This window comes from Oncorhynchus mykiss, chromosome 31 (genome assembly GCF_013265735.2).
Source record: "Oncorhynchus mykiss isolate Arlee chromosome 31, USDA_OmykA_1.1, whole genome shotgun sequence".
NCBI lineage: Eukaryota > Metazoa > Chordata > Actinopteri > Salmoniformes > Salmonidae > Oncorhynchus > Oncorhynchus mykiss.
Genome location: NC_050571.1, coordinates 11511505 through 11537670, shown reverse-complemented (window position 1 = coordinate 11537670; position 26166 = coordinate 11511505). Strand labels below are relative to the sequence as shown.

At 45.6% G+C, this 26166-nt stretch overlaps 1 protein-coding gene across 6 annotated transcripts; it reads left to right on the top strand.

Moving 5' to 3' along the window:
- The first annotated feature begins 517 nt into the window (after positions 1 to 517).
- Positions 518 to 25839, top strand: LOC110504562 (SLAIN motif-containing protein-like). 6 transcript variants are annotated; one of them, XM_036969685.1, is made up of 10 exons: positions 518 to 763; positions 1370 to 1771; positions 1808 to 2088; positions 10464 to 10603; positions 18060 to 18185; positions 19301 to 19441; positions 22575 to 22904; positions 23290 to 23427; positions 23946 to 24213; positions 24409 to 25839. In XM_036969685.1, exons 2-10 carry the CDS (start codon positions 1385 to 1387, stop codon positions 24473 to 24475), a joined length of 1878 nt encoding a protein of 625 aa, XP_036825580.1. In that variant the 5' UTR covers positions 518 to 763; positions 1370 to 1384; the 3' UTR covers positions 24476 to 25839. The 6 variants fall into 6 exon arrangements, with proteins under 6 accessions (XP_036825580.1, XP_036825577.1, XP_036825581.1 ...); XM_036969682.1 differs by having other exon boundaries at positions 518 to 754; positions 1370 to 2088; XM_036969686.1 differs by having other exon boundaries at positions 1370 to 2088; positions 23293 to 23394.
- Positions 25840 to 26166: the final 327 nt, after the last annotated feature.

Sequence of the window (26166 nt, the reverse complement as noted above, 5' to 3'; positions counted from 1 at the left end):
CACAGATAAAGAGAGGTGTGGCGTCACAATACTACAGAGGAGTTATTTTCCTCCGTTTGTTTTCTTCCCCTTTCACAGCTCATGTAGTTCTGTTATGTTGAAGACAGGTTATTTTGATAATTATAGGTATTGTGGTAGATTACATAACTAGTACAACCAAACATTCCCAATGCATCTAATTTACTCTCATGTCGACTGACATTTTTGTGGCTATACCTCAAATGCTGTTGAAGAACAATGCTCAGCGTTTTGGGGAAATGTGTCGTTAAGTACAAATAGTCACGCAAACGTAGCAAACGTTGAAGCGAACTGAATGCACCCCAGGTGTGCCATTGTGGGTTACATGTTTTTTTTTGCTTTCTCCTTGTATTCGGCGACCTCTAGCGCATGAGAAGAGAACGGCAGGCAACACCTGGAGTATCCTGCAGGTGGCACCAAATATCGTGGTCATGTCAAGTACGGGGCGGGAGCAATGCCCTGATTGGGTCAACTCGAGTCCCTCAAAAGCTGGCAAAACATAGCTGCTAGTTAGCTAGCCAATTACAGGCGAACGGGGAAAATGGCTTAGCGTGGTCCCCCCACATCACATCGACAATCATATAGCTGTACTTTTTTTGTTTGTTGATACATACGATTTACGTTTTTAGTATACCTTGCAAACCTACTTGATTCATGCAAACTCTCGTTTTGTTGGATTTAGCAGGCTCATTCGAACATCTTTTGACACCAACACGGCTCAGCTCAACCGGTGCAGGTACAGCAGGTTTGTTATGTTCAGCTAACTAACCCAACGACTCTTTTGAAAATGCATCGATATAACATCAAATTATCTATTGGCTTGCATGATAAATTATATAAATGCATGTGTGTGTTTTAGAGTTATATAGTATTATAAGTGCATGTGTATTAAAGTTGTACTTTTGATAATTAGCGAATAACAAATAGCAAGAAGAAGCTGGACTTAATCTTTAAACTGTAAATGTTGGCGGCATTCAATGAAACTGAACGAGTGTGGGGGCTGTTTGTGTCTCTAGCCTGTAATTTGTCAGCCTTTGAGGCTTCGGCCGTTATTTTAGGACATTTCTTTATTCATCATGGCGGTATTATTGGTGCTAATCATGGGAGCTGGCTAGTTAATTGATCTAGGCAGAAAATACATTTAACCCCGGTCTATATGGCCTTGGCTTTATTGGCAAGCAAACGTTGCTATGATCAAATTGATTAGCTACCCCCCATTTTACGCAACGCGGTGACAAACCCCCCCACTGTTTTCAACCATGATCTGTACCTCGCTGAGCGTCTGTACCCAAGATCGTATGGTTTGTTGTTCCTTGAGCAAGCTGCTGATCGAAACATTCTCTTCCTCTAGCGGACCGGGAGAAACATGGTAGTTCCGCACAGCTCCAGTGCGGTGCAACCAGCAGACAATGACTGTGCCGAGGGTCTTGTGAAGCCCTCCCAGCCGAGCTACGAGGAGGAGCAGGAGCTAGCAGGGGTGGAGTTGGAGGAGGTACGTAAGCTCCAGGAACTCATTCGAAGACTTGAGGTCCAGAATCAAACACTCCGCAACAGGGGAGGCAGTAAGAATCTACATCTCAGAGGGACCACCACAAACAACAGTAACTTCAAAACCAGTACCAACATCAATGAGATAATCTCCTCCTGTGAAGGAGTGATCAACACCAACTCCTCTCTCAGGTTGGGGAGCAGTGGAAGCTGTGGAACGGAACTAGGCAGCAGCAGTAGTGACTTGGAGCTGTCCCCTCCTCAGGACAGCAGTAGTGACTTGGAGCTGTCCCCTCCTCAGGACAGTAGTAGCAGTGAGGATATGTCCCAGCTCCCTGTAGTTAACCGGGAAGAGGAGGATGGTGGACTGTGTGCAGGCTTTCTGACCCTGCCGTGCGGGAACGGACCAGGACCGGCGCAGACACAGGGGCTAAGCACAACCCCAGAGAGTCCCTCTTTGGACAGTTATGAGTCTGAGACCCTGGCGGAGAGCGACTCGGGGGTGGACCAGTTGGCTCTGGATGAAGTGGATGTTCTGGACCTATGGGAGGACCTTGCAGAGGTGGATGACGAGGACAGCTGGTAGGTACCATGGTGATAGGAGAGAGAATGGCTGCATGTGAAATTGCACCCAGTTTCCTGTTTAGCTAATGATTTACTTTTGACCGGGGCCTCATAGGTCTCTCATCCAGTAGTGCACTGTGTAGCAAACAGAGTGCCTTTCAGATGCAGCCTGAGTTCTCTGCACACTGTCTGGAAGGTCGCGTATGTTTTTATTCGCTATGCTTGGATCATAAAAGGTCTTGGTCCGCCTTCGGCGTGTCAGTGTTTTAGTCTCCTGTCCCTTCCTTTCTGCTATACCTGCAGATACTGCACCCTGTGCTCTGTCGTGAAACAACTGTTCAGATTAAACTTATTCCTAGTAGACATTCTGATCACTGCAGACGACCGAGGAACTCATGTAGACTAACATTCACTAGTCTGTACCCCACATGTTGGAGTGGTGACATCTGTTTTCCACGGTCTCCAGCTTGATGTCATACTGTGTTCACACTCAGGATGATGGAAGGCCCTATAGCCAGATGAGTCATTATGGTTCTGTTGAACCTTTCACTCCCAGAAGTAGAGAGACTATGACTGCAACTTTTTTTTATGTTTTTTTTTTATACAAAAATGTATATTTGACCTGGCATATGTCCCAAATGGCAGCCTGTTCCCTGTAGTGCACTACTTTTGACCAGAGCCCTATGGGGCCTAGTGCACTAGGTAGGGAATAGGACACTGTTTGGGACGTAGACCTAGGTTGGAGGTGGATCTCTGCAGTGGCAGTTGGCCTGGTTTCAGTGATATGTAACAACCAGAGGAAACCGTGCAGAAAATAGGCAGATTTTATGCAGCAGAGCTAGTTGGCCACAGCAGCCTTTCGATGGAAATATCTGAGTGCTGCTTCTGCTTTGGAAATGCTCGGCTTTGTGGGCTGTATAAAATGGGCTGTGACAGGCAGTCCCTCTGATCACTGAATCTGTGATTTGGAGAGGGAGAAAAGAGGGGGTAGTGTGGAGAGAGAGGATGGATAGTGACTGAGAGGGAGACAAATGGAAAGAGAGAGGGAGCACCTTGCTCTAGAGGGAGAGGGGCACAGAGGGAGAGAGGCCACTGTTACCACTGGGTTAGGGGCAGCCAGCCAACGTGATTTACTCAGTGCAGTGCTGATGTGAATACCCAGAGACGGAAGGAAGCTAGAGGCTTGAGCTCAGAGCCAGAACTAGCACAGCACAGCTTGGCCTCTCAATGGTCAAGGACACATGGGTCCTATTCAATAGGCACCAAATAAAATTGACTGAAACAGGGACTACCTGAACGTGTCCAATAAGAAAGGCTCGTGTTTTCTGTTTTTAAAGCATTTTGCTACTGTGGACCCTAATGCATACAGCCATAGGCACTAATGGATACAGCCATAGGCCCTAATAGATACAGCCATAGGCCCTAATACATGCAGCCATAGGCCCCAATGCATACAGCCATAGGCACTAATACATGCAGCCAGCCATAGGCCCTAATAGATACAGCCATAGGCCCTAATAGATACAGCCATAGGCCCTAATAGATACAGCCATAGGCCCTAATAGATACAGCCATAGGCACTCCAATGGCATGACTTATTGCTTCTTGGCAAAGTTCAAAAGGACACAGGCAGTTACTTATGTGCCTCTGTTAAACTGTGATGATCCAAGGCTGCAGTCAATACAGCATTTTCCACAGCCAGAGAAGTGGAAACTAGGGATGCGAGATATATCGGTGAACATATTGGAATCGGACGATATTAGCAAAAAATGGCAACATCGGTATTGGCCGATGTCTAGTTTAACGCCCCAGTGTGCAAAACTGATGTCAAAGCTGACATGCATAGCTATATAACATGATGTAATGACTCCATGTAAAATTTTGCGCTAAACGTGCAACACAGCATTCCTGACCTAGCCCACAAAGTCTGCTGTGTGGATCGAGAAGTCAACAAGTCGAGTAGTCATTTGAAAAAGTAAGAACATTTAAGCGAGACAACTCAAACGCGAAATCCATTAAAGCCAAGATAATGGAATTTATAGCCCTTGACAATCAACCGTTCTCTGTCGTGGGTGATGTTTGCTTTCGCCGACTGGTCAAGCACCGGTACAAATTACCAGGTGCGCTATTTTTCAGATGTTGCCCTACCGGAGTTACACAGTAATAGACCCTGCTATTAGCTTCACGACATACATACTATGGAATGTTGTTTGGATCTTTGCGTGTTAAAGAAAATACAGTAGCACTGTCAAAGCTGTACAAAAAAGTCTGCAAACACCAGCCTCAAACTCTGTTTACAATACCGCATCGGTAATAAAGTATAATTTGTTTGACTGCAACTTCTGAGGTAGCTAGCTTTAGCTTAGTACCTAGCTAGCACCAATACAACCAGCCTGAAAACAATGACCAGTAGAACCTGAAGTCATTTTCATTATTCTTTCAATGATTTAGGAATCCTTGTGGGTAAGTATTAGCTAGGTTGCCTATTGAAATTGAACTTCAGTTCATGAAAATAAATAGCTAGCCAACTACTTAACCCTGTTGACCAAAGCTAACGTTATAAGCAGCCAGCTAGCTTCATCTGGCTAGTGAGGCTCGACTGCACGGGGTTATGTGTTGTGATGCTAGCCACAATAAGGATCAGGCACAATAGTGGAATTTGCGGTTTGCCTTCAAAATAAAAGTATGTAATTGTAATGCAAATGAATACAAATAGTAGTATTATGCCATTATTTTATTTTGAAGGCTAACAGCAAAGGCCACTTGTGGCTAATCCTTATTGTGGCTACCTTCACATTGATCAGTCCGACCACAATTAACCAAATAATAACTCTCTTATAAATTAGGGTTATTTTTATATGACACCTAGCTATATAGTTAGCTAACGAACTATAGCTACTGAAACAGATGTTGTTATTTGTATCTTTTTTGACACACAAAGACCCAAACGGGGTTCCAAAGCAATCCTGGTTGAGAATGAAACGACTGAACGAAACGGCACAGCAAGTAAGTGGAAAAAAATAGGTTTTGATGATGTTTTACTGGTAATGGGGACATGCGTAAATGCCAACAAAATAAATAAAAGGTTACACACACAAAAGTTAAGTCAGTTAAGATCAAATTATTATTTACAATGACAGCCCTGACGACACTGGGCCAATTGTGCGCCGTACTATAGGACTCCCAATCACAACCGGATGTGGTACAGCCTGGATTCAAACCAGAGACTGTAGTGACGCCTCTTGCACTGAGATGCAGTACCTTAGACCGCTGCGTCCATGTGTGTGTGTGTGCGTGTGTGTTAACTATTTAACTGTACTAGGATGCTTAAAAAGCCACTAAAATTGTAAATATTGGATATTGGTATCGGCCAAAAATGTCATATCGGTGCATCACTAGTGGAAACAAGGCGTTAGTTGTCCTCTGTTTTATCCCACATGCAGAGCTCCTAGTTCAGTCGCTAGTCCGGGCTTCTACTGCTGGCAAAGTCCTGGAAGTCAGTACCATATTTTGCATCATTCAAATGAATGTCAGCCCTGTACTGTTGTTACTGTGTGTCTGTGTCTAGTCTGGGTTCTTCTGTTGTGGAGAAGCTTGGCTTGTTTATCAGAATTTAATTAACACGATTGGATTACCTCAATGTTTGTAATGGCAGACTGCTAATTCCCAAATAATCCATTTTAATTTAATTTTCCCTCTGTACACCACAAGGTTCATCTAGGCCTGTGGGTTGTGTGTGTTTGCCAAGTCCAGGGTGTTTTTTTAAACCCCATTATACGTTTGTTTATCCGTCCCATTTTGTACAGTATTGTCCGACGCAAACAACCGGGCACCATGGTGCATTCCTGGTAGCTACTTTAGCAGCTGATCTGTGGATTAACAATCCAAAGCAGCAAGGCCTTGTTCTCTCTACCACATCATTAGCCAGTCTGTATGAGGCCTTGTTCTCTCTACCACATCATTAACCAGTCTGTCTGCGTGAGGCCTTGTTCTCTCTACCACATCATTAACCAGTCTGTCTGCGTGAGGCCTTGTTCTCTCTACCACATCATTAACCAGTCTGTCTGCGTGAGGCCTTGTTCTCTCTACCACATCATTAACCAGTCTGTCTGCGTGAGGCCTTGTTCTCTCTACCACATCATTAACCAGTCTGTCTGCGTGAGGCCTTGTTCTCTCTACCACATCATTAACCAGTCTGCCTGTATGAGGCCTTGTTCTCTCTACCACATCATTAACCAGTCTGTCTGCGTGAGGCCTTGTTCTCTCTACCACATCATTAACCAGTCTGCATGAGGCCTTGTTCTCTCTACCACATCATTAACCAGTCTGCCTGTATGAGGCCCAGGAGGTTCTCACTACCACAACATTCAATAAATAATCCGCCCAGGCATGGACCCCCAAGCTGCTTTGGGCTGGAGTCTAGGGCTCAGGTTACATCCCAAATGTACTATATAGGGTGCCATTTGGGCGCTGCTGGGGTCCGGGTGGATGCTGCTGGGGTCCGGGTGGATGCTGCTGGGGTCCGGGTGGATGCTGCTGGGAGCCGGGTGGATGCTGCTGGGGGCTAAACTGCTTTGGGGAGGACTTAGGCAGCATGTGATCCATCATAGACCTTCTGCTACTTAAAACATTTACTGGGAGGTTTGGATAAATCTGAGTAATCTGAGGCTTGAAGTAACCCCGTTGTGCAAGGAACCTGCCAAGAAACGGCACACCAGCTAAGGAGCAAAAAAGTGTGTGCAGGTGATGGCACGAGAGCTGTGTTTTGCGTGCAGGTGATGGCGCGAGAGCTGTGTTTTGCGTGCAGGTGATGGCGCGAGAGCTGTGTTTTGCGTGCAGGTGATGGCGCGAGAGCTGTGCTTTGCGTGCAGGTGATGGCGCGCCTAACGGTATGTCTATGTAAAATCCCAAATGGTCCATTTACCAAATGATCTGCCCTTAGTGCCTCTACACTTCAACTGTAGCTCTGAGTATCAAATTATTTGACTGTTAAACAACTGGCCTAGCTAACTAGGCTACTCGTTAGCATCAGCCACTGCCGGTCAGCTATCCAATTGCTGGTAAATTGTTCCAGGATCAAGTTGTCTGACTACTCTAACAGCTGTCCTGTATGTGAGAGTGACATGGATAATTTCTTTCTGTGTTAGTGGTCCCAGTGGAATAGAGGGGTTGTGTTTGTCAAATGGGAAGATGAGCCGTGACACATACACCTGGCTGTGCTAACTGGTTTTTGAGTAATCAACTTGGGCTCAACGCATTCCGCATGTGACCCGGATCAAACGACCTAACGGACTTGGCAGTCCCTCAACTCAAACACTCACCGCTACTTAGCTAGACTTCACATGTACTCTAGAAACGGTCAAAGCAATGCAAGACTATCAGGCTGATCACTGATGTTAAATATAGACATCAGTTGAGATCATCACGTGAGGTGGTGGTTGTGTAGTAGACTAGGCATATTGTCTACAGTAGGCAAGACGTGGTGTCAGCAGACAACTCGGGCAGTAGAAGGTAATGCATAGTGATGGCTGGGAGAGGACAGTACAGTAGAAGGTAATGCATAGTGATTGCTAGGAGAGGACAGTACAGTAGAAGGTAATGCATAGTGATGGCTAGGAGAGGACAGTACAGTAGAAGGTAATGCATAGTGATTGCTAGGAGAGGACAGTACAGTATAAGGTAATGCATAGTGATGGCTGGGAGAGGACAGTACAGTAGAAGGTAATGCATAGTGATGGCTAGGAGAGGACAATACAGTAGAAGGTAATGCATAGTGATGGTCGGGAGAGGACAGTACAGTAGAAGGTAATGCATAGTGAGGACCGCACAGTAGAAGGTAATGCATAGTGATGGCTGGGAGAGGACAGTACAGTAGAGCCCTCATTAGGAGATGGGGCCATGCACAGGCTACTGTGGAGGGAAGGCATCAGGGATGGACTGAACACACAGCACTGCAACTACTGTGGACTATGGTTATTGCCTGGGAATATGGGATAGGCTAGAATGGGCAGAACTAAATGGGTCGGGATGGGCTGTGTGTGTGTGTGTGTGGTTACTGTCTAGGATTGAATAATTGGATGGGTTTTGGTCAAAAGACTGGCCTGACTGTACTTCAAGTGTACTGTGTCCATATCCCTCTGCTACACTGTGTCCATATCCTCCCGCTACACTGTGTCCATATCCTCCCGCTACACTGTGTCCTAATCCTCCCGCTACACTGTGTCCTAATCCTCCCGCTACACTGTGTCCTAATCCTCCCGCTACACTGTGTCCTAATCCTCCCGCTACACTGTGTCCTAATCCTCCCGCTACACTGTGTCCTAATCCTCCCGCTACACTGTGTCCTTATCCTCCCGCTACACTGTGTCCTAATCCTCCTGCTACACTGTGTCCTAATCCTCCCGCTACACTGTGTCCTAATCCTCCCGCTACACTGTGTCCTAATCCTCCCGCTACACTGTGTCCTAATCCTCCCGCTACACTGTGTCCTAATCCTCCCGCTACACTGTGTCCTAATCCTCCCGCTACACTGTGTCCTTATCCTCCCGCTACACTGTGTCCATAGAGGTTGACCGATTATGATTTTTCAACGCCGATACCGATTTATTGGAGGACCAAAAAAGCCGATAACGATTTTAATCGTCCGATTTAAAAATAAATGTAAAATGTATTTGTAACAATGACAATTACAACAATACTGAATTAACACTCATTTTAACTTAATATAATACATCAATAAAATCAATTTAGCCTCAAATAAATAATGAAACGTTAAATTTGGTTTAAATGATGCAAAAACAAAGTGTTGGAGAAAGTAAAAGTGCAATATGTGCCATGTAAGAAAGCTAACGTTTCAGTTCCTTGCTCAGAACATGAGAACATATGAAAGCTGGTGGTTCCTTTTAACATGAGTCTTCAATATTCCCAGGTAAGAAGTTTTAGGTTGTAGTTATTATAGGACTATTTCTCTCTATACCATTTGTATTTCATTAACATTTGACTATTGGATGTTCTTATAGACACTTTAGTATTGCCAGTGTAACAGTATAGCTTCAGTCCCTCTCCTCGCTCCTCCCTGGGCTCGAACCAGCAACACAACAACAGCCACCACATCGAAGCAGCGTTACCCATGCAGAGCAAGGGAAACAACCACCCCAAGGCTCAGAGCGAGTGAAGTTTGAAATGCTATTAGCGCGCGCTAACTAGCTAGCCATTTCACTTCGGTCACACCAGCCTCGTCTCGGGAGTTGATATGTTTGAAGTCATAAACAGCGCAATGCTTGACGCACAACGAAGAGCTGCTAGTAATATCATCAACCATGTGTAGTTAACTAGTGGTTATGATTGATTGTTTTAATGCTAGCTAGCAACTTACCTTGGCTTACTGCACTTGTGTAACAGGCAGTCTCCTTGTGGAGTGCAACGAGAGAGAGGCAGGTCGTTATTGCGTTGGACTAGTTAACTGTAAGGTTGCAAGATTGGATCCCCCGAGCTGACAAGGTGAAAATCTGTCTTTCTGCCCCTGAACGAGGCAGTTAACCCACCGTTCCTAGGCCGTCATTGAAAATAAGAATGTGTTCTTAACCGACTTGCCTCGTTAAATAAAGATTAAATAAAGATGTTAAAAAAAATACAATCGGCGCCTAAAAATACCGATTTCCGATTGTTATGAAACCTTGAAATCGGCCATTCCGATTAATCGGTCGACCTCTAGTCCTTATCCTCCCGCTACACTGTGTCCTTATCCGCCCGCTACACTGTGTCCTTATCCGCCCGCTACACTGTGTCCTGTGGCTTATGTTTGCAACCAAGACATGCTGCTGTATGTTGGAACAAGTTGAGTATTTTCTAGGAATAAACTCCCTGTAAACGGTAATGTTCCCTGCCTCTCTCATCCTTACCCGCACCTACAATCCCATACCTCTTTCACTCCACGGGGAGTTGAGTATAGCAAGGTGTTGTTCCCTCCTCCAAGAGACATGTAACAGCTAGCCTATTTCTAGTAGTAGATGATTAGTGTTATGAAGGATACGGAGTTTGTTCCTGTGTGTGTGGTTGTGTTCCACCATGGTTAAATGACAAAGGCATGCGTCTTGTAGACATTCCCACATACTAAAGGTTATTAAATGCTTACCTCACAGGCCAGCGAACCATTTAATACTGTGTTCTTATTTCACTGTTCTGCTGCTTGCTTGGCTGCAGGCAGGCTGGATAAACAGGCTTTGCAAAATGTAAATTGCCTCTCCCTCTCTCCATCCACCACCACCTCACTTTCTCATCCTCTTCCTTTCATCACTCCCTGCCTCTTTATCTAACACATTGCTCTCCTTCTCTCTGTTTTCCATCCCCATCTGCCTGCCTCATCTCTTCTCTCTCTGTCTCTGTCTCTGCAGGTTGTATGTCTCCCCTATGAAGCAGGTAGTTGCCGAGCCCAGACCTGAGTCTCCTCTGAAGTGGTGCCGGAAGGTTCTGGACCACCCCAGCCCAGAGACGGAGGTGGCCTGTCGCACCCTGCTCAACCGTCTCGACCAGAGTACGCACCTACCTCGTAACCTTTATAATTACCTTACGATGACTATATAACAACCCTAAAGTAACTATACTATAGTAACCTTACACTAACCATGTACAATAACCTTATAGTAATCCTATAATAACTATAATAATCCTATAATAATCATACATTTTGGTAGCCATAAACATAACTGTATAACCTTACAATAACATAACTATAGGAATCCTTCCGTACAGTAACCTTATAATAACCAACAGCCCGTCCTACACCCAATAACCTCACAACAAGCAATAAACTAATACAGAAAATTGAGTTTGTCACTGACCACCAGTGAATGCAGTCATAGCGCAGTATCTGGCAATAACCAGTATGACCTCCTATCCAATAACTGTTATGACTAGAACTACTGTTCCCTGAAGGAGGGAAACTAAGTACACCATACTATGGGGAGTCGCACTCTCACCACTTCAGTCGAAGGATTTACAATCACTCCTGACATGGTCAATGAAGTCTGCGCCTCGCTGGAAGCCCCGCGTTTCACAAGTGAGAAGCGTGAGGCTCGGATTCATTCCTTCAATTTCATACCGCTCTTCACCGAGACCAGGAACAGGCGGTGTAGGGCCAATGTTTCCTGTCCTTCAGGGAACAGTAGTTCGTCATAATGTTACGTTGCCTTTGTCAGTCAACCACATACTATGGGGAAGTTTAATCATGCCCCAAGTCGACCCCAATGGATACTAAGTTAAATGGCCCATCGATGCGGCAGCCTGGGTATTGCGTGCTACCGGTTGACTTTCCCCTGTCCCAGCAGTCAGCACCCTGTGGGCCTCACTGGGAGCTGTAACAAGCTAGAAAACCCCACAAAAAGTGTGTGGTGATGCCCAACTCGCCGTGGCAGAAATCTCCTATAGTCAACCTGTGAAAAGACGCCACCAGACCCCTGGTGGAGTGGGCACTAGGTAACCCTTGCTGGTATATGCCAGGGAGATGCAATCCAGTGGGAGAGACACTGCCGCGAGCTGGATTAGCCAAAACAGACAAAGCTGGGCACATGACCGGATATCCCGGGGCCATTCTATGTATGTCGGTAAAGCTTGCACCGAACACACGGCATGCAACCTCTGTTGCTCTTCAGAAGCAAAAGGAGGTGAAAAGGGTAATGGTTCAAAGTCTTGGCACCAGCGCTCAAACTCTTGCCACTTACACTCATAGAATGAATGGTAGCAATGACATTCAGAGGTAAACCCCTAGCCATCAGATTGGCCCACTCGGGCCATAGGAACCAAATCTCCGGCCTCTTGTACCAAACCGGTCCATGCGCCTGGGACGACTGGTCCCTGCGCAACTGGAGTTGCCACGGGTCCCCGCCTAAAAGGTGAATGATCTCTGCGAACCAAAGCTGCTTGGGCCAACTGGGATACACACAAATGTATGATTAGCCCTCCCAGCGCTTCCTCTCTAACGTGGGTGGAATCAGAACCACTGGTGGCAATGCGTAAAGGAGGATCCAAGGCCACTGGTGTGCCAGGGATAGTTAAGTGTGCCTGTAACTCAAGCCCCAGGAATGGAATGTGCTGCTATGGGGTTAGACGGCTCCTTTTCTGATTTACAATAACACGTAGACCTGAACATGGGACATCAGCCTGGATGTATGTAACCGCTTGTTACCCTGACTCCTCTGCTATCAGCCAATCATCCAGAGAGGCCCATACCCTCAGCCCCTGGCCCCTCATGGGTGCCAGAGCTGCCTCCACCACCTTTTGCAAAGACGAGGTGAGAGGGACAAGCCGAATGGGAGTGCCAACAACTCATAGGCTATTGCCTCGTAATGGATTCTCAGGAACTTTCTGTGACTAGGGTACATGGGCACATTAAAGTATGCATCCTTTAGGTTGATGGTGGCGAACCAGTTGCTGAGAAGCACGAATCGTAACAGCCGTTGCTTTGTGAGCATATTGAATTTGCAAACTCAGATGTTTGCTCAGGTCACGCATGTCTAGAATGGGGCGTAACCCCCTGTCCCTTTTCGGAACCAGGAAATACCAGCGAATGTGCATCTGTAAAAATTTGTGAGGTTTTTTGGTGACAAGCTAAGTTTCTTTAGCCTCCAGAGGTTGAAGAGGCGCTGTTGTGCCTTCACCACGCTGTCTGTGTGGGTGGACCATTTCAGTTTGTCTGATGTGTATGCCGAGGAACTTTCCACCTTCTCCATTACTGTCTCGTCGATGTGGATAGGGGGGTGCTCCATCTGCTGTTTCCTGAAGTCCACGATCATCTCCTTTGTTTGGTTAACGTTGAGTGAGGTTATTTTCCTGACACCACACTCCGAGGGCCCTCACCTCCTCCCTGTCGGCCATCTCGTCGTTGTTGGTATTCAAGCCTACCACTGTAGTGCCGTCTGCAAACTAATGATTGAGTTGGAGGCGTGCATGGCCATGCAGTCATGGGAGTACAGGAGAAGGCAGAGGACACACCCTTGTGGGGCCCCAGTGTTGGGGATCAGTGGGGTGGAGATGTTGTTTCCTACCCTCACCACTTGGGGGCGGCCCGTCAAAAGTCCAGGACCCATTTGCACAGGGTGGGGTCGAGACCCAGGGTCTCGAGCTTAATGACGAGTTTGGAGGGTACTATGGTGTTAAATGCTGAGCTGTAATCAATGAACATCATTCTTACGTTAGTGTTGCTCTTGTCCAGATGAGTTAGGGCAGTGTGCAGTGATTGCGTCGTCTGTGGACCTATTGGGGCGGTAAGCAAATTAGTGGGACTAGGGTGGAGGTGAACTGGTCCTTGACTAGTCTCTCAAAGCACTTCCGAAGTGAGTGCTACTGGGCGATAGTCGTTTAGCTCAGTTACCTTGGCTTTCTTGTGAACAGGAACAATGGTGGCCCACTTGAAGTGTGTGGGAACAGCAGATTGATCTTTTTTGTTCACCTTTATTTAACCATGTAGGCCAGTTGAACAACCTCTCAGTTACAACTGCGACCTGGCCAAGATGAAGCGAGGTAGTGCGACAAAAAACAACAGTGTTACACATGGGATAAACAAAAGTACAGTCAATAACATTATAGAAAATCTGTATACAGTGTGTGCAAATGGAGTAAGGAGGTAAGGAAATAAATAGGCCAATAGTAGCAAATCAAATCAAATTTATTTATATAGCCCTTCGTACATCAGCTGATATCTCAAAGTGCTGTACAGAAACCCAGCCTAAAACCCCAAACAGCAAGCAATGCAGGTGTAGAAGCACCTAGCATAGTAATACAGTGCCTTGCGAAAGTATTCGGCCCCCTTGAACTTTGCAACCTTTTGCCACATTTCAGGCTTCAAACATAGATATAAAACTATTTTTTTGTGAAGAATCAACAACAAGTGGGACACAATCATGAAGTGGAACGACATTTATTGGATATTTCAAACTTTTTTAACAAATCAAAAACTGAAAAATTGGGCGTGCAAAATTATTCAGCCCCTTTACTTTCAGTGCAGCAAACTCTCTCCAGAAGTTCAGTGAGGATCTCTGAATGATCCAATGTTGACCTAAATGACTAATGATGATAAATACAATCCACCTGTGTGTAATCAAGTCTCCGTATAAATGCACCTGCACTGTGATAGTCTCAGAGGTCCGTTAAAAGCGCAGAGAGCATCATGAAGAACAAGGAACACACCAGGCAGGTCCGATATACTGTTGTGAAGAAGTTTAAAGCCGGATTTGGATACAAAAAGATTTCCCAAGCTTTAAACATCCCAAGGAGCACTGTGCAAGCGATAATATTGAAATGGAAGGAGTATCACACCACTGCAAATCTACCAAGACCTGGCCGTCCCTCTAAACTTTCAGCTCATACAAGGAGAAGACTGATCAGAGATGCAGCCAAGAGGCCCATGATCACTCTGGATGAACTGCAGAGATCTACAGCTGAGGTGGGAGACTCTGTCCATAGGACAACAATCAGTCCTATATTGCACAAATCTGGCCTTTATGGAAGAGTGGCAAGAAGAAAGCCATTTCTTAAAGATATCCATAAAAAGTGTTGTTTAAAGTTTGTCACAAGACACCTGGGAGACACACCAAACATGTGGAAGAAGGAGCTCTGGTCAGATGAAACCAAAATTGAACTTTTTGGCAACAATGCAAAACGTTATGTTTGGCGTAAAAGCAACACAGCTCATCACCCTGACCACACCATCCCCACTGTCAAACATGGTGGTTGCAGCATCATGGTTTGGGCCTGGTTTTCTTCAGCAGGGACAGGGAAGATGGTTAAAATTGATGGGAAGATGGATGGAGCCAAATACAGGACCATTCTGGAAGAGAACCTGATGGAGTCTGCAAAAGACCTGAGACTGGGACGGAGATTTGTCTTCCAACAAGACAATGATCCAAAACATAAAGCAAAATCTACAATGGAATGGTTCAAAAATAAACATATCCAGGTGTTAGAATGGCCAAGTCAAAGTCCAGACCTGAATCCAATCGAGAATCTGTGGAAAGAACTGAAAACTGCTGTTCACAAATGCTCTCCATCCAACCTCACTGAGCTCGAGCTGTTTTGCAAGGAGGAATGGGAAAAAATTTCAGTCTCTCGATGTGCAAAACTGATAGAGACATACCCCAAGCGACTTACAGCTGTAATCGCAGCAAAAGGTGGCGCTACAAAGTATTAACTTAAGGGGGCTGAATAATTTTGCACGCCCAATTTTTTTCAGTTTTTGATTTGTTAAAAAAGTTTGAAATATCCAATAAATGTCGTTCCACTTCATGATTGTGTCCCACTTGTTGTTGATTCTTCACAAAAAAATACAGTTTTATATCTTTATGTTTGAAGCCTGAAATGTGGCAAAAGGTCGCAAAGTTCAAGGGGGCCGAATACTTTCGCAAGGCACTGTATGTCCGTAAACACACCAGTCAGCTGGTCTTTGCCGTCTGGGCCTGCAGCCTTGCGAGGGTTAACACCTTTAAATGTTTTACTCACGTTGGCCGTGGTGAAGGAGAGCCCACAGGCTTTGGTAACGGGCCATGTCATTGGCACTGTATTGTCCTCAAAGCGAGCAAAGAAGTTGTTTAATTTGTCTGGGCGCAAGACATCGGTGTCCGACGAGGCTGGTTTTATTTTTGTAATCCGTGATTGCCTGTAGACGCTGCCACATACGTCTTGTGTCTGAGCCGTTGAATTGCAACTCAACTTTGTCTCTATACTGCCGCTTAGCTAGCTAGTTCATCTTGCAGAGTGAATAGCTACACTGTTTGTATTCGGGCATGTTTCCGGTCGCCTTGCCATGATTAAAATCAGTGGTTCGCGCTTTCAGTTTTGCGCGAAGGCTGCCATCAATCCACGGTTTCTGGTTGGGGAAGGTTTTAATAGTCACCGTGGGTACAACATCACCGATGCACTTGCTAATAAACTTGCTTACCAGATCAGCATCCGACAAGCGACAGTGCTTGTTAAGGATCGTAGGATTTGCATTAGCCACCCCCTTTTAGCCAACGGTGCTAGGTAGTCAGCTAGCTTGCCATTCACTGGAGGCGTGTGCAGCAGTCCTGCCCCCTCCATCCCTTCAAGATCCTGAAGGGGCCACACCCATGCAGCATCATCATAGCTGAATGCGGGTTGGACCAGGTTGTGGCACAGTTTTATGAACGATATGTTGGATACTAGGTTTTCTTCCGTTACTCCCATAACTGTCCCGGAACTAAGTCCTTTTCGTTACCTGAGAAACTGCCAGCCGAACGTGGGCCTTGTATCTAACCAGCCACCTCACGATCTCCCCGTTGGAATGCTAGTTACAGTTGTTCCGACCACAGCCCCAAGTCTCTCTCCGCTTCCTACACCTCGGTCCCAGCCGAGGTACCGGTATCCAGGAAAGAGAAGTTGCCATCGGTAACTCCAAGTTTCCTCAAGAGTGCTACATATCTTTCCAGTGAGTGTGGATGCATTACTTGGCAATATGCACACAGAATGGTTTGAGCCTATGGCCCTGGTCAAAAGTAGTGCACTTAACAGGGTGCTATATGGGACAATGGCAAAGGTGTTGACCGAGCAATTGTCATGGTCAGTTTCAGTGGAACTTTGCTACAGTTTATCTATCCTCCCAAGCCTCTGTAGTCTTGTTTACTGCTTGTTTTGTGTGTAGGGCTCTAAAATGCGCTGAAGTATTTTGCTACGCGACTAGGAGTTTTATTTTGTACGGAAGGAAGTCTAGAGAGGACATTATTAATATGTCCTCAAATACATCCACTCCTAATGTAGACCGTGTCCTCAAATACATCCACCCCTAATGTAGACCGTGTCCTCAAATACATCCACTACTAATGTAGACCGTGTCCTCAAATACATCCACCCCTAATGTAGACAGTCTCTCGTAATCTTGACAAAACAATTTTATGATGCATTACCTTGCCCTGGGTCAGATAGTCTTATAGCACCAGAACACAGCTGTCTGTTAGGCCATGAAACTACCCACTTTAGAAGGGAAATGTTAACATGCACACCACCATGCTACTTTCATGTGTGACACAGGAGACTACGGCTCCAGAGTTTACTCCTACACTCACTGTATTACACCACCTACCCACTGGCAGCGGGAGAATCTAGAAAGTCATTCACTAGGCTATTATAACCTACCCCGTAGTTAGGAGTCATGTTATAGAAGTGTGATATTGGACAGTTTCACCCTGCTAAACTTGTTGTTGTGGCCCATTGGCTCAATGACTGACCGAGCCAATGGCAGACAGTGAATAGCAAACAATACTGCTTCCTGGATTAAATAAAACATAAGAACCAGTGCCTTAGGAATAATGACCTGCCATAGCCTCATTGCTACCTCTCATAGCCTATAAGGGTGATCCAAGATCAGTTACACCCCTCCCAGACTTGTGTTGTGGCCCATTTGGCACCTGCAATGAGTCTGAATGGAGGTAGTAGCCGACAGTGTTTCTGTGTGAAGTCAGTAAAAATATAGACACCAATGGGGCCGACTAGAATGACGGTAGTGTCAAACAGTGCATATCAGCAAACAATGACACTTGATGAAGTAAGAGAACATTATATAGAACCCATTGCCCTAGGAATGAATGTCCTGTCACAGCCTCCATTGTTAGCTCTTATGTAAGTATTGATTTAGGACAGTAAGTTCTAAAAGCTGTTGGGAAACTAATGCCTCTAGTCTCACAGCTCAAATTGAACCAGCCACGGCCATTTAGAAACTCAGAAAGTTGTACTTTCTCTCTGATCAGGAATGACTTGTTCACTTCAGACTCTGTATCTAAAGAACCGGTAAAGGAATCCTGAACACATACTCGCTCCCACCCCAAGGTTGTTTTTTTTTGCCTACAAGGCACGGATGTTGGCCAAAAAAAGTCTTAACACGCTCTAGTGAAGTAAACACTCTTTTGGCACGATACAGGCTGCCTTAAACTGTGCCTTGACTCTGTTTTATGTAACTGTGAGTCTCTTCCTGTGTGCCGTTTTAGCATCTCGCTGGAGGAACATCTACAGCAGCTCTGGTCAGATGGGGGAGGCTGGCTCCTCTGGCCTCCTCTCTCCTGGGTACCACAACAAATCCACTAACAAAACCCTACTGGCCAGTGGTGGCTCAGGTATGCCTGATTTTAACACACCACATGCTTTACATTCAGCTCCTCTCTGGGTTTTTTTGTGTTGGTGGAACTCAAGATAAAGTAGTATCAGATTTTTTTTTTGAAACTTTAATTCTCAAACTTTTCCTGTTGGGATAAACAATAGCCCATGTATAAATGCAGTAATCTGGACACCTGGACCACCTAGTGGGGTGGGCGTTTTTAAATACAACAGGTGATTCATGAGCTGAAAGGGAGACTGGAGTAAGATGTTTGTAAGGAGTTTTTAATATTTTAAATGTTTGTTTAATGTTACCTGCAACGTTTCTTCAAAGGATTGTTCTCCTTAACTCAACGACGCAAAGGGTCAAAGGTTGGATCTATTGTGTATATTGGCCTACTACTGCCAAGATGCTGAATGGTATCTTGTATTATGCATTGATCATTATTTTACCAATACAAATGGAATTTACAGGCTTTCTTTGCAGAGTGGCGTGGATATCAAATACGTTGGCCCTTAGCGATACTGGGAAAACTTCTCAATGTGTGGGTGGTGCTATATAAACCAACACAATGCTTATGTTGTTATTATGAACACAGACTGTATATAACACTCCTTTGAATGAAGTATGTGAATGCTTTGCTTGCTGGTGATCCCTCCTAATCCCACATCTGTTACATAACCAAACACCCTGGATGCGGTTGTTGCCTCTCTGTCAGTTTGAATGAAGGGTGTGTGTGTTCCAGTTAGGGGGGGGGGGGGGTCAGACGATGGCCCTGCTGATGCCTAGTAGACACCTCATGCTTCCAGCTATCCTCAGCACTGTGTCTAGACTAATCCAGTAGGACAGACCGGGAAGTCAGGACTTCTAAAATATCTCCTCTCATAATGCAGACCTGGTCCTCAGCCCTCAGTCTATGATTGGAGAGTAATACAGATAGACTACTGTATAGCTTGGTATGGATAATGTATAGTTGCATGTCCTTTCCTTGCATGGTTTTCAGGTTGTATTATAGTCCTTATTTTTTTTATCTCTCAAGGGGAAGTTGTGTGTGTCAAAACTGTGGTGGATTCTGAAGTGGTGTGTGTGTGTGTGTGTGTGATCTAAATCACGGTTGTGTTATTGTAATTTCAGGCTACGTGAGTGTGCACTCTGCTCTGAGTTCCCAGTCTTCTGTAGACAGTGAGCTGAGTACCTCAGACGACTCCATCACCATGGGTTACAAGCTACAGGACCTCACTGACGTCCAGATCATGGCCCGCCTACAGGAAGAGAGTGAGTGATGTTGTCTAGAATAATGACTGCCGTGATCATGCGTTTCAGGAAGAGGGAGTGGTGTTGTCTTGAATACTGTGTTACCAAAGTCTAAAGGGTTACATCATTACTATATTCTCAGCATACTGACAATAAGACTGAGAATATGCTGACTCTTTGTGGTAGTGCGTGCTTAGGGCAGGACTGTGTTTGTAATGTGTGGGTGGGTGTGTCCATGTCTTTCAGGGTTATTGTCCATGTAGACACTAGATATACACTTAAGTGATAGTGCCTGAGAAGCCAGTGTTACCCATGCCAATATATCCTCCAAACACTGGCTTTGAGGGCATTATCGCCTTTATACAACAAGTTACCAACACATTCAAATAATGATTGACATTTTCATTCAACTTTAAAAGTGATGAATTTATTCATACAATTTCATCCTCCTACAAGATATAGTCCTGACGCACAGCTAGGGTTGCTAGCTAGCTATCTAAGGCTAATTTACAGTCACATCAAACAGTGCAGCCAAAATAACAACAAAGTAGCTGCATTTGTTTGTTCTCCAGTGCCATTTATGTGGATACATCCATAACATGTTAGCTAATGATGCGCAAATTCACTTGGTATAGAAAAATGTGCTCTCTCGTCAGGACACTGTTGTACGAGAGCTAGTCAACAACACAGCTAACACAGTAACTTCAAACTGAAGCTGGACACTGTTGTTCAGAGGAGCTAGTCAACAACACAGCTAACACAGTAACTTCAAACTGAAGCTGGAAAGACGGCAAACTAGCTGCACTTCCTTTCGTTTGACCTGTTTTCTGTTGATAGTTCTTTGTATATAGTGTTCAGACCCACTGACTTTTTCCACATTTTGTTATGTTACAGCCTTATTCTAAATCCTAAACAATCTACACAATACCTCATAATGACAAATTTATTTACATACATTTTCAGACCCTTTGCTATGCCCTGCCTTTTCTAAAGTCTTCGAAAGCCAAGTTAACAAACAGATCACCGACCATTTCGAAACCCACCGTACCTTCTCCGCTGTGCAATCTGGTTTCTGAGCTGGTCACGGGTGCACCTCAGTCACGCTCAACGTCCTAAACGATATAACCACCATCGATAAAAGACAGTACTGTGCAGCCGTCTTCATCGACCTGGCCAAGGCTTTCGACTCTGTCAATCACCGTATTCTTATCGACAGACAACAGCCTTGGTTTCTCAAATGACTGCCTCGCCTGGTTCACCAACTACTTCTCAGAGTTCAGTGTGTCAAATTGGAGGGCCTGTTGTCCGGACATCTGGCAATCTCTATGGGGTTGCCACAGGGCTCAATTATCGGGCCGACTCTTCTCTGTATATATCAAGGATGTCGCTCTTGCTGCGGGTGATTCCCTGGTTGGCAACCAACTTTACGGTGCATTACCACAACCAACTGGAGTGTGGACCTCAGTTCATCTTTCAATCACCCACGTGGGTATATGCTCCTAAAAACCGCTCTTGCTGCGGGTCATTCTTTGATCCATTTCTACACAGATGACACCATTCTGTATACATCTGGCCCTTCTTTGGACACTTAACAAACCTCAATGAGCTTCAACACCATGCAACACTCCTTCCGTGGCCTCAAACTGCTTTTAAATACTAGTAAAACTAAGTGCATGCTCTTCAACCGATTGCTGCCCGCATCCTCCTGCCCGACTAGCATCACTACTCTGGACGGTTCTGACTTAGAATGTGTGGACAACTACAAATAATTCAGTGTCTGGTTAGACTGTAAACTTTCCTTCTAGACTCACATTAAGCATCTCCGATCCAAAATTAAATCTAGAATCGGCTTCATATTTCGCAACAAAGCTTCCTTCACTCATGCCGCCAAACATACCCTCGTAAAACTGACTATCCTTCGGCGATGTCATTTACAAAATAGCCCCCAACACTCTACTCAGCAAACTGGATGTAGTCTATCACAGTGCCATCCGTTTTGTCACCAAAGCCCCATATACATATCCAGAACACTTGAACATCTTGGCCATGTTCTGTTATAATCTCCACCCGGCAGAGCCAGAATAGGACTGGCCGCCCCACATAGCCTGGTTCCTCTCTAGGTTTCTTCCTAGGTTTTGGCCTTTCTAGGGAGTTTTTCCTAGCCACCATGCTTCTTTACCTGCATTGCTTGCTGTTTGGGGTTTTAGGCTGGGTTTCTGTACAGCACTTTGAGATATCAGCTGATGTACGAAGGGCTATATAAATACATTTGATTTGATATACTACCCACCACTGCGACCTGTATGCTCTCGTTGGCTGGCCCTCGCTACATATCCATTGCCAAACCCACTGGCTCCAGGTCATCTATATGCCTTTGCTAGGTAAAGCCTGCCTTATCTCAGCTCACTGGTCACCATAGCAACACCCACCCATAGCACGCGCTCCAGCAGGTATATTGCACTGGTCATCCCCAAAGCCTTTGGCCGCCTTTCCTTCCAGTTCTCTGCTGCCAATGACTGGAACGAATTGCAAAAATCACTGAAGCTGGAAACTCATATCTCCCTCTAACTTCAAGCATCAGCTGTCTGAGCAGCTTAGTAATCACTGTACCTGTACACAGCCAATCTGTAAATAACACACCTGACTACCTCATCCCCATATTATTATTTACCCTCTTGCTCTTTTGCACCCCGGTATCTCTACTTGCACATCATCTGCACATCCATCACACCAGTATTAATGTTAAATTGTAATTATTTTCGCCTCTATGGCCTATTTCTTGCCTACCTCCCTACTCTTCTACATTTGCACATAGAACTTTCTATTTTTCTGTTGTGTTTTGACTGTACGTTTGTTTGTAACTCTGTTTGTGTCGAACTGCTTTGCTTTATCTTGGCCAGGTCGCAGTTGTAAATGAGAACTTGTTCTCAACTGGCCTACCTAGTTAAATAAAGATTAAATAAAAAATACAATTCTTAAATGGAAGACGTTTGGAACCACAAACTCTTCCTAGAGCTGGCCACCCAACCGAACTGAGCAATCGGGGGAGAAGGGCCTTGGTCAGGGAGGTGATAAAATACAGTAGACCCTTGTTCTTTCATGTGTATGTCCTCACCTGTGGCAGCGTCCAGGGTCTAACTCTCTCCCCTCTCAGGTCTGAGACAGGACTATGCCTCCAGCTCTGCCTCAGTGTCTCGTCGTAGTTCCTCTGCCTCCCTCCAGTCTCTACGTCGGGGTGGGACCTACAGCGACCAGGAGTTTGATACCTACAGCCTGGAGGATGAGGAGGATGAGTGCTGCTCTCTGCCCCAGCGACGCCTCCGCTACTCCCCCTCTCCCCTGGGCTCGCCCCGCTGCCTCTCCCCCTCACCAGGCTCCCAGGGCCAGGCAGAGTACAGCAGGCTGGGGGCCCCCCGACAACGTGTTCCACGGCGATCGCTACAGGGGCCCGGGCCCGAGCTGCTAAAGTTCGCCAAGACCGAGGGTAGGAGATTGGAGAGGAGTGTTCCTGTATCGCACACAAACCCGAACACATAGCAGTACACAGTCAGAACTACAGGGAATTCAGTTAATGTACTCTCTATTGTTTGAAGACGTGACTTATAAATGGATTAGTGCTATAGAACAGTGTTTCCCAAACTCCGTCCTTGGTCCCCCCTAGGTTTTTGTCCTAGTCCTACACAGCTATTTCAAGTAACCAACTCATCATAAAGCTTTTTTTTTTAACTTGAATTAGCTGTGTAGTGCTAGGGCAAAACCCAAAATACGCACCATGGGAGGGCCCCAGGACCAACTTTGACAGATCCTGCTATAGAATGCAGTTTCAGTTTGGTCTTTCTCCAACTTTAGCCATTTGTGTGTGGTTCCAGAAGAGGTGAGGCACAGCATGCCTAACCTGGCCCCCCGCACCAGCCTGCGTTCCCTGGAGGCGGTCAGGAACAGTCGCAGCATGGAGGCTAACCTCCAGAGCTCTGGTAACCGTATATCCCACCTGCCCCCCTCCTCAGGTAACCCTTACCTACACCTGCCCCACTTCCCCCCCCCCCCCCTCCTCAGGTAACCCTTACCTATACCTGCCCCCCCCCCCCCCCCCCTCAGGTAACCCTTACCTACACCTACCCCACTCCCCCCTCCTCAGGTAACCATTGTCCGTCTACCCCACAGCAGATAAATCAGACCTGCTCACAACTTCACCTCAGTTCCACTAATATTATTCTGGGTACAGGCATCTAGTCTACAACTCCTCCCTCAGTACTGTCCCTCCCTCCCTCCCTGGTTATGCACCTCACTTCCACTAATAGTCCTCTGGGTCAAAGCATGTAGTCTACAACTTTTTGCTGCCACAATTCCTGATGTCATGTATACAGAGAATGTGCTCTTCTCTCATGTATTGTACTGTCATCAGAGCATTGGCATATGAACATGAAATAAGTGAAAGACCACATGTAAACTTTTTGAGTGTACTACTTTACAGTGTGTGGATAGTGCTCTCCTAAACCCATCTCGTCATGCCCATCACCCCCAGGTATGTCATCCAGTCAGATGCGAGGCAGTGGCCAGTCCCATCTGTCCATGCGGGTCCCTGTCAAAGCCATGGGCTCCATGCCGGGGGCCCGCCAGCCCTACAGGGGCCTGCCTGTAGTCCAGAGTGGACCCAATGGAGGGGTACGGAGGGTCCAGTCCACAGGGCCTGCCAATGGGGGAGCCTACCCAGCCGGGAGAGCCTCTACTGGGGGTGGAAGGCAAGCAGCAACCCCATCCTCAAGGAGTAGACTGGCCCATCCACATAGAAGGTGATTATTTAGAAATACACATTCAGTATTATGACTTGGGATGATTACTCAAAGTGAGTTGATACGAGTGTGAATTTCAATACAGTCATTCCGTTGGTTAAACGTGATTACTCCTTACCAGTGGAGGGCACAAACCGTTTGAATGGCTCTCTTACAAGTATCAAGACTTATGTCATTGTTGTCTTTGTTCGTTAGGTCTATGGGGATGACTAGAACGAATGGCCCAATCTCAAATGAGTCGTGGCGAGACGGCTGCTACTGAGGCAACAAGGAAACTTCCTCCACCTCACGTTTTTATATAAACACCAACTTAATTGCCTCTGAACGTACCCCTGTAGGCAACACCAACTTACTTGTCTCTGACCATACCGCTGGCCTATGAACATACCTCTGTAGGCGGGACCACTGTAGATGAACAGAGCTTCCCTGGCATGCAGAACACTCTCACCCCACAGATACACTGGAGACGGTACCTGGACAGAGCTTCCCTGGCATGGAGAACCCTATCACCCCACAGATACACTGGAGACAGGACCTAGACAGAGCTTCCCTGGCATGGAGAACCCTATCACCCCACAGATACACTGGAGACGGTACCTGGACAGAGCTTCCCTGGCATGGAGAACCCTATCACCCCACAGATACACTGGAGACGGTACCTAGACAGAGCTTCCCTGGCATGGAGAACCCTATCACCCCACAGATACACTGGAGACAGGACCTAGACAGAGCTTCCAGAGTACAGAAGATGTTGTTTTATAACATTCCAATTCCAGTCTATATTTTATGATAGTTGAGAGAAGACAAAGGGTTGTTAATTTGTTTACGTTCTGTAGATTTACAAATTATTGAAGACTTTGGATGGACTGTTTTTTTCTATTGTGTGTGTGTGAAGTTGAACTCTGATATTTAAGGTGATCACATCTGTTACTTGGGTGTTGCATGATGTTTTTGTTTAGTTTTCTTTTCTCGGAGGACAAAGAAATTAGTTTGTTATATAATAGCCTTATAAATAATACGTCTGTTCTTCTAAGGAACACCCTCATGTTGATGCGTGTGGGAAGTTTTTTTTAATGTTTGTGGGATTGGTTGTGATTCCTGTATAATTGTGTTTTGCCGATTTAATGCAACAGCTCTGGACCACACTGCCCTTCCATCAAGACCCCCCCCTTAAGAACATAAAATAAAAGTTATGGTTGGGATAAGTTTGTTGTGCCAAGGTGCATATCTGTTGCTGCAGCATCGTTTCTACAAATCCAACAAACTACTACTTGTAGATGAGATGCTGTAATACATTGATTTACCACAGTTGTTTTTACTGCATATCGGTTGGTGAATCTGAGTGTTGGGTTTTTTAATGCCGCTGTACTAATAAAACAAACTGTTGATGCACGAAGTAAAGGCCTTTATGCTCTTTCTAAGAGACAACCAGCTATGCACCCTCATGCGGAGTGCCTCTGAAAATCAGGAACTGTAATGAAAATGAAGAATAAAACCTACCCAGAACTTGAATATTTACTCTGCTGCTTGTGTAGATGCTCTTCCTCTGCACGCACTAGATATTGATGTGCTGTAGGCTGGAACATTCTGGTAAATAAAAAATTCTGTTCTGATTTTGAAACTCAATCTAAGAATAACCCTGCTGTTATGTTTTATTGAACCAGTCAATGTCTATTCCAAAACGTGTAGTGTCATTGTAGTAGGGGAGAACGTTTTAATAGGAACTGTGAGTGTGTATGCATGCACATGATTGATTGTAACTTCAATGCACTGCTGTCCTCTATCCAATGTTGAACCTTGCTTGATAATCACACAAGTATATTTTTATTTAATCAACTGCTGTAACAATCCTGATCAATAGGTAAATGGTACGTTGTCTATCAACTTGATAACATCGATTTGGACTCGAAGCTCTCCCTTGCGTGACGCAAATAGACAGGGATCAGCGCTAAA

Excerpts from the sequence above, each read along its gene's own strand:
- LOC110504562 (XM_036969682.1), top strand. The coding sequence starts at position 1,385 with ATGGTAGTTCCGCACAGCTCCAGTGCGGTGCAACCAGCAGACAATGAC. Across the intron at positions 18,186-19,300 it reads ACTGGCCAGTGGTGGCTCAG|GCTACGTGAGTGTGCACTCT; the intron begins GTATGCCTGATT and ends TTGTAATTTCAG. Across the intron at positions 23,428-23,945 it reads CCACCTGCCCCCCTCCTCAG|GTATGTCATCCAGTCAGATG; the intron begins GTAACCCTTACC and ends CATCACCCCCAG.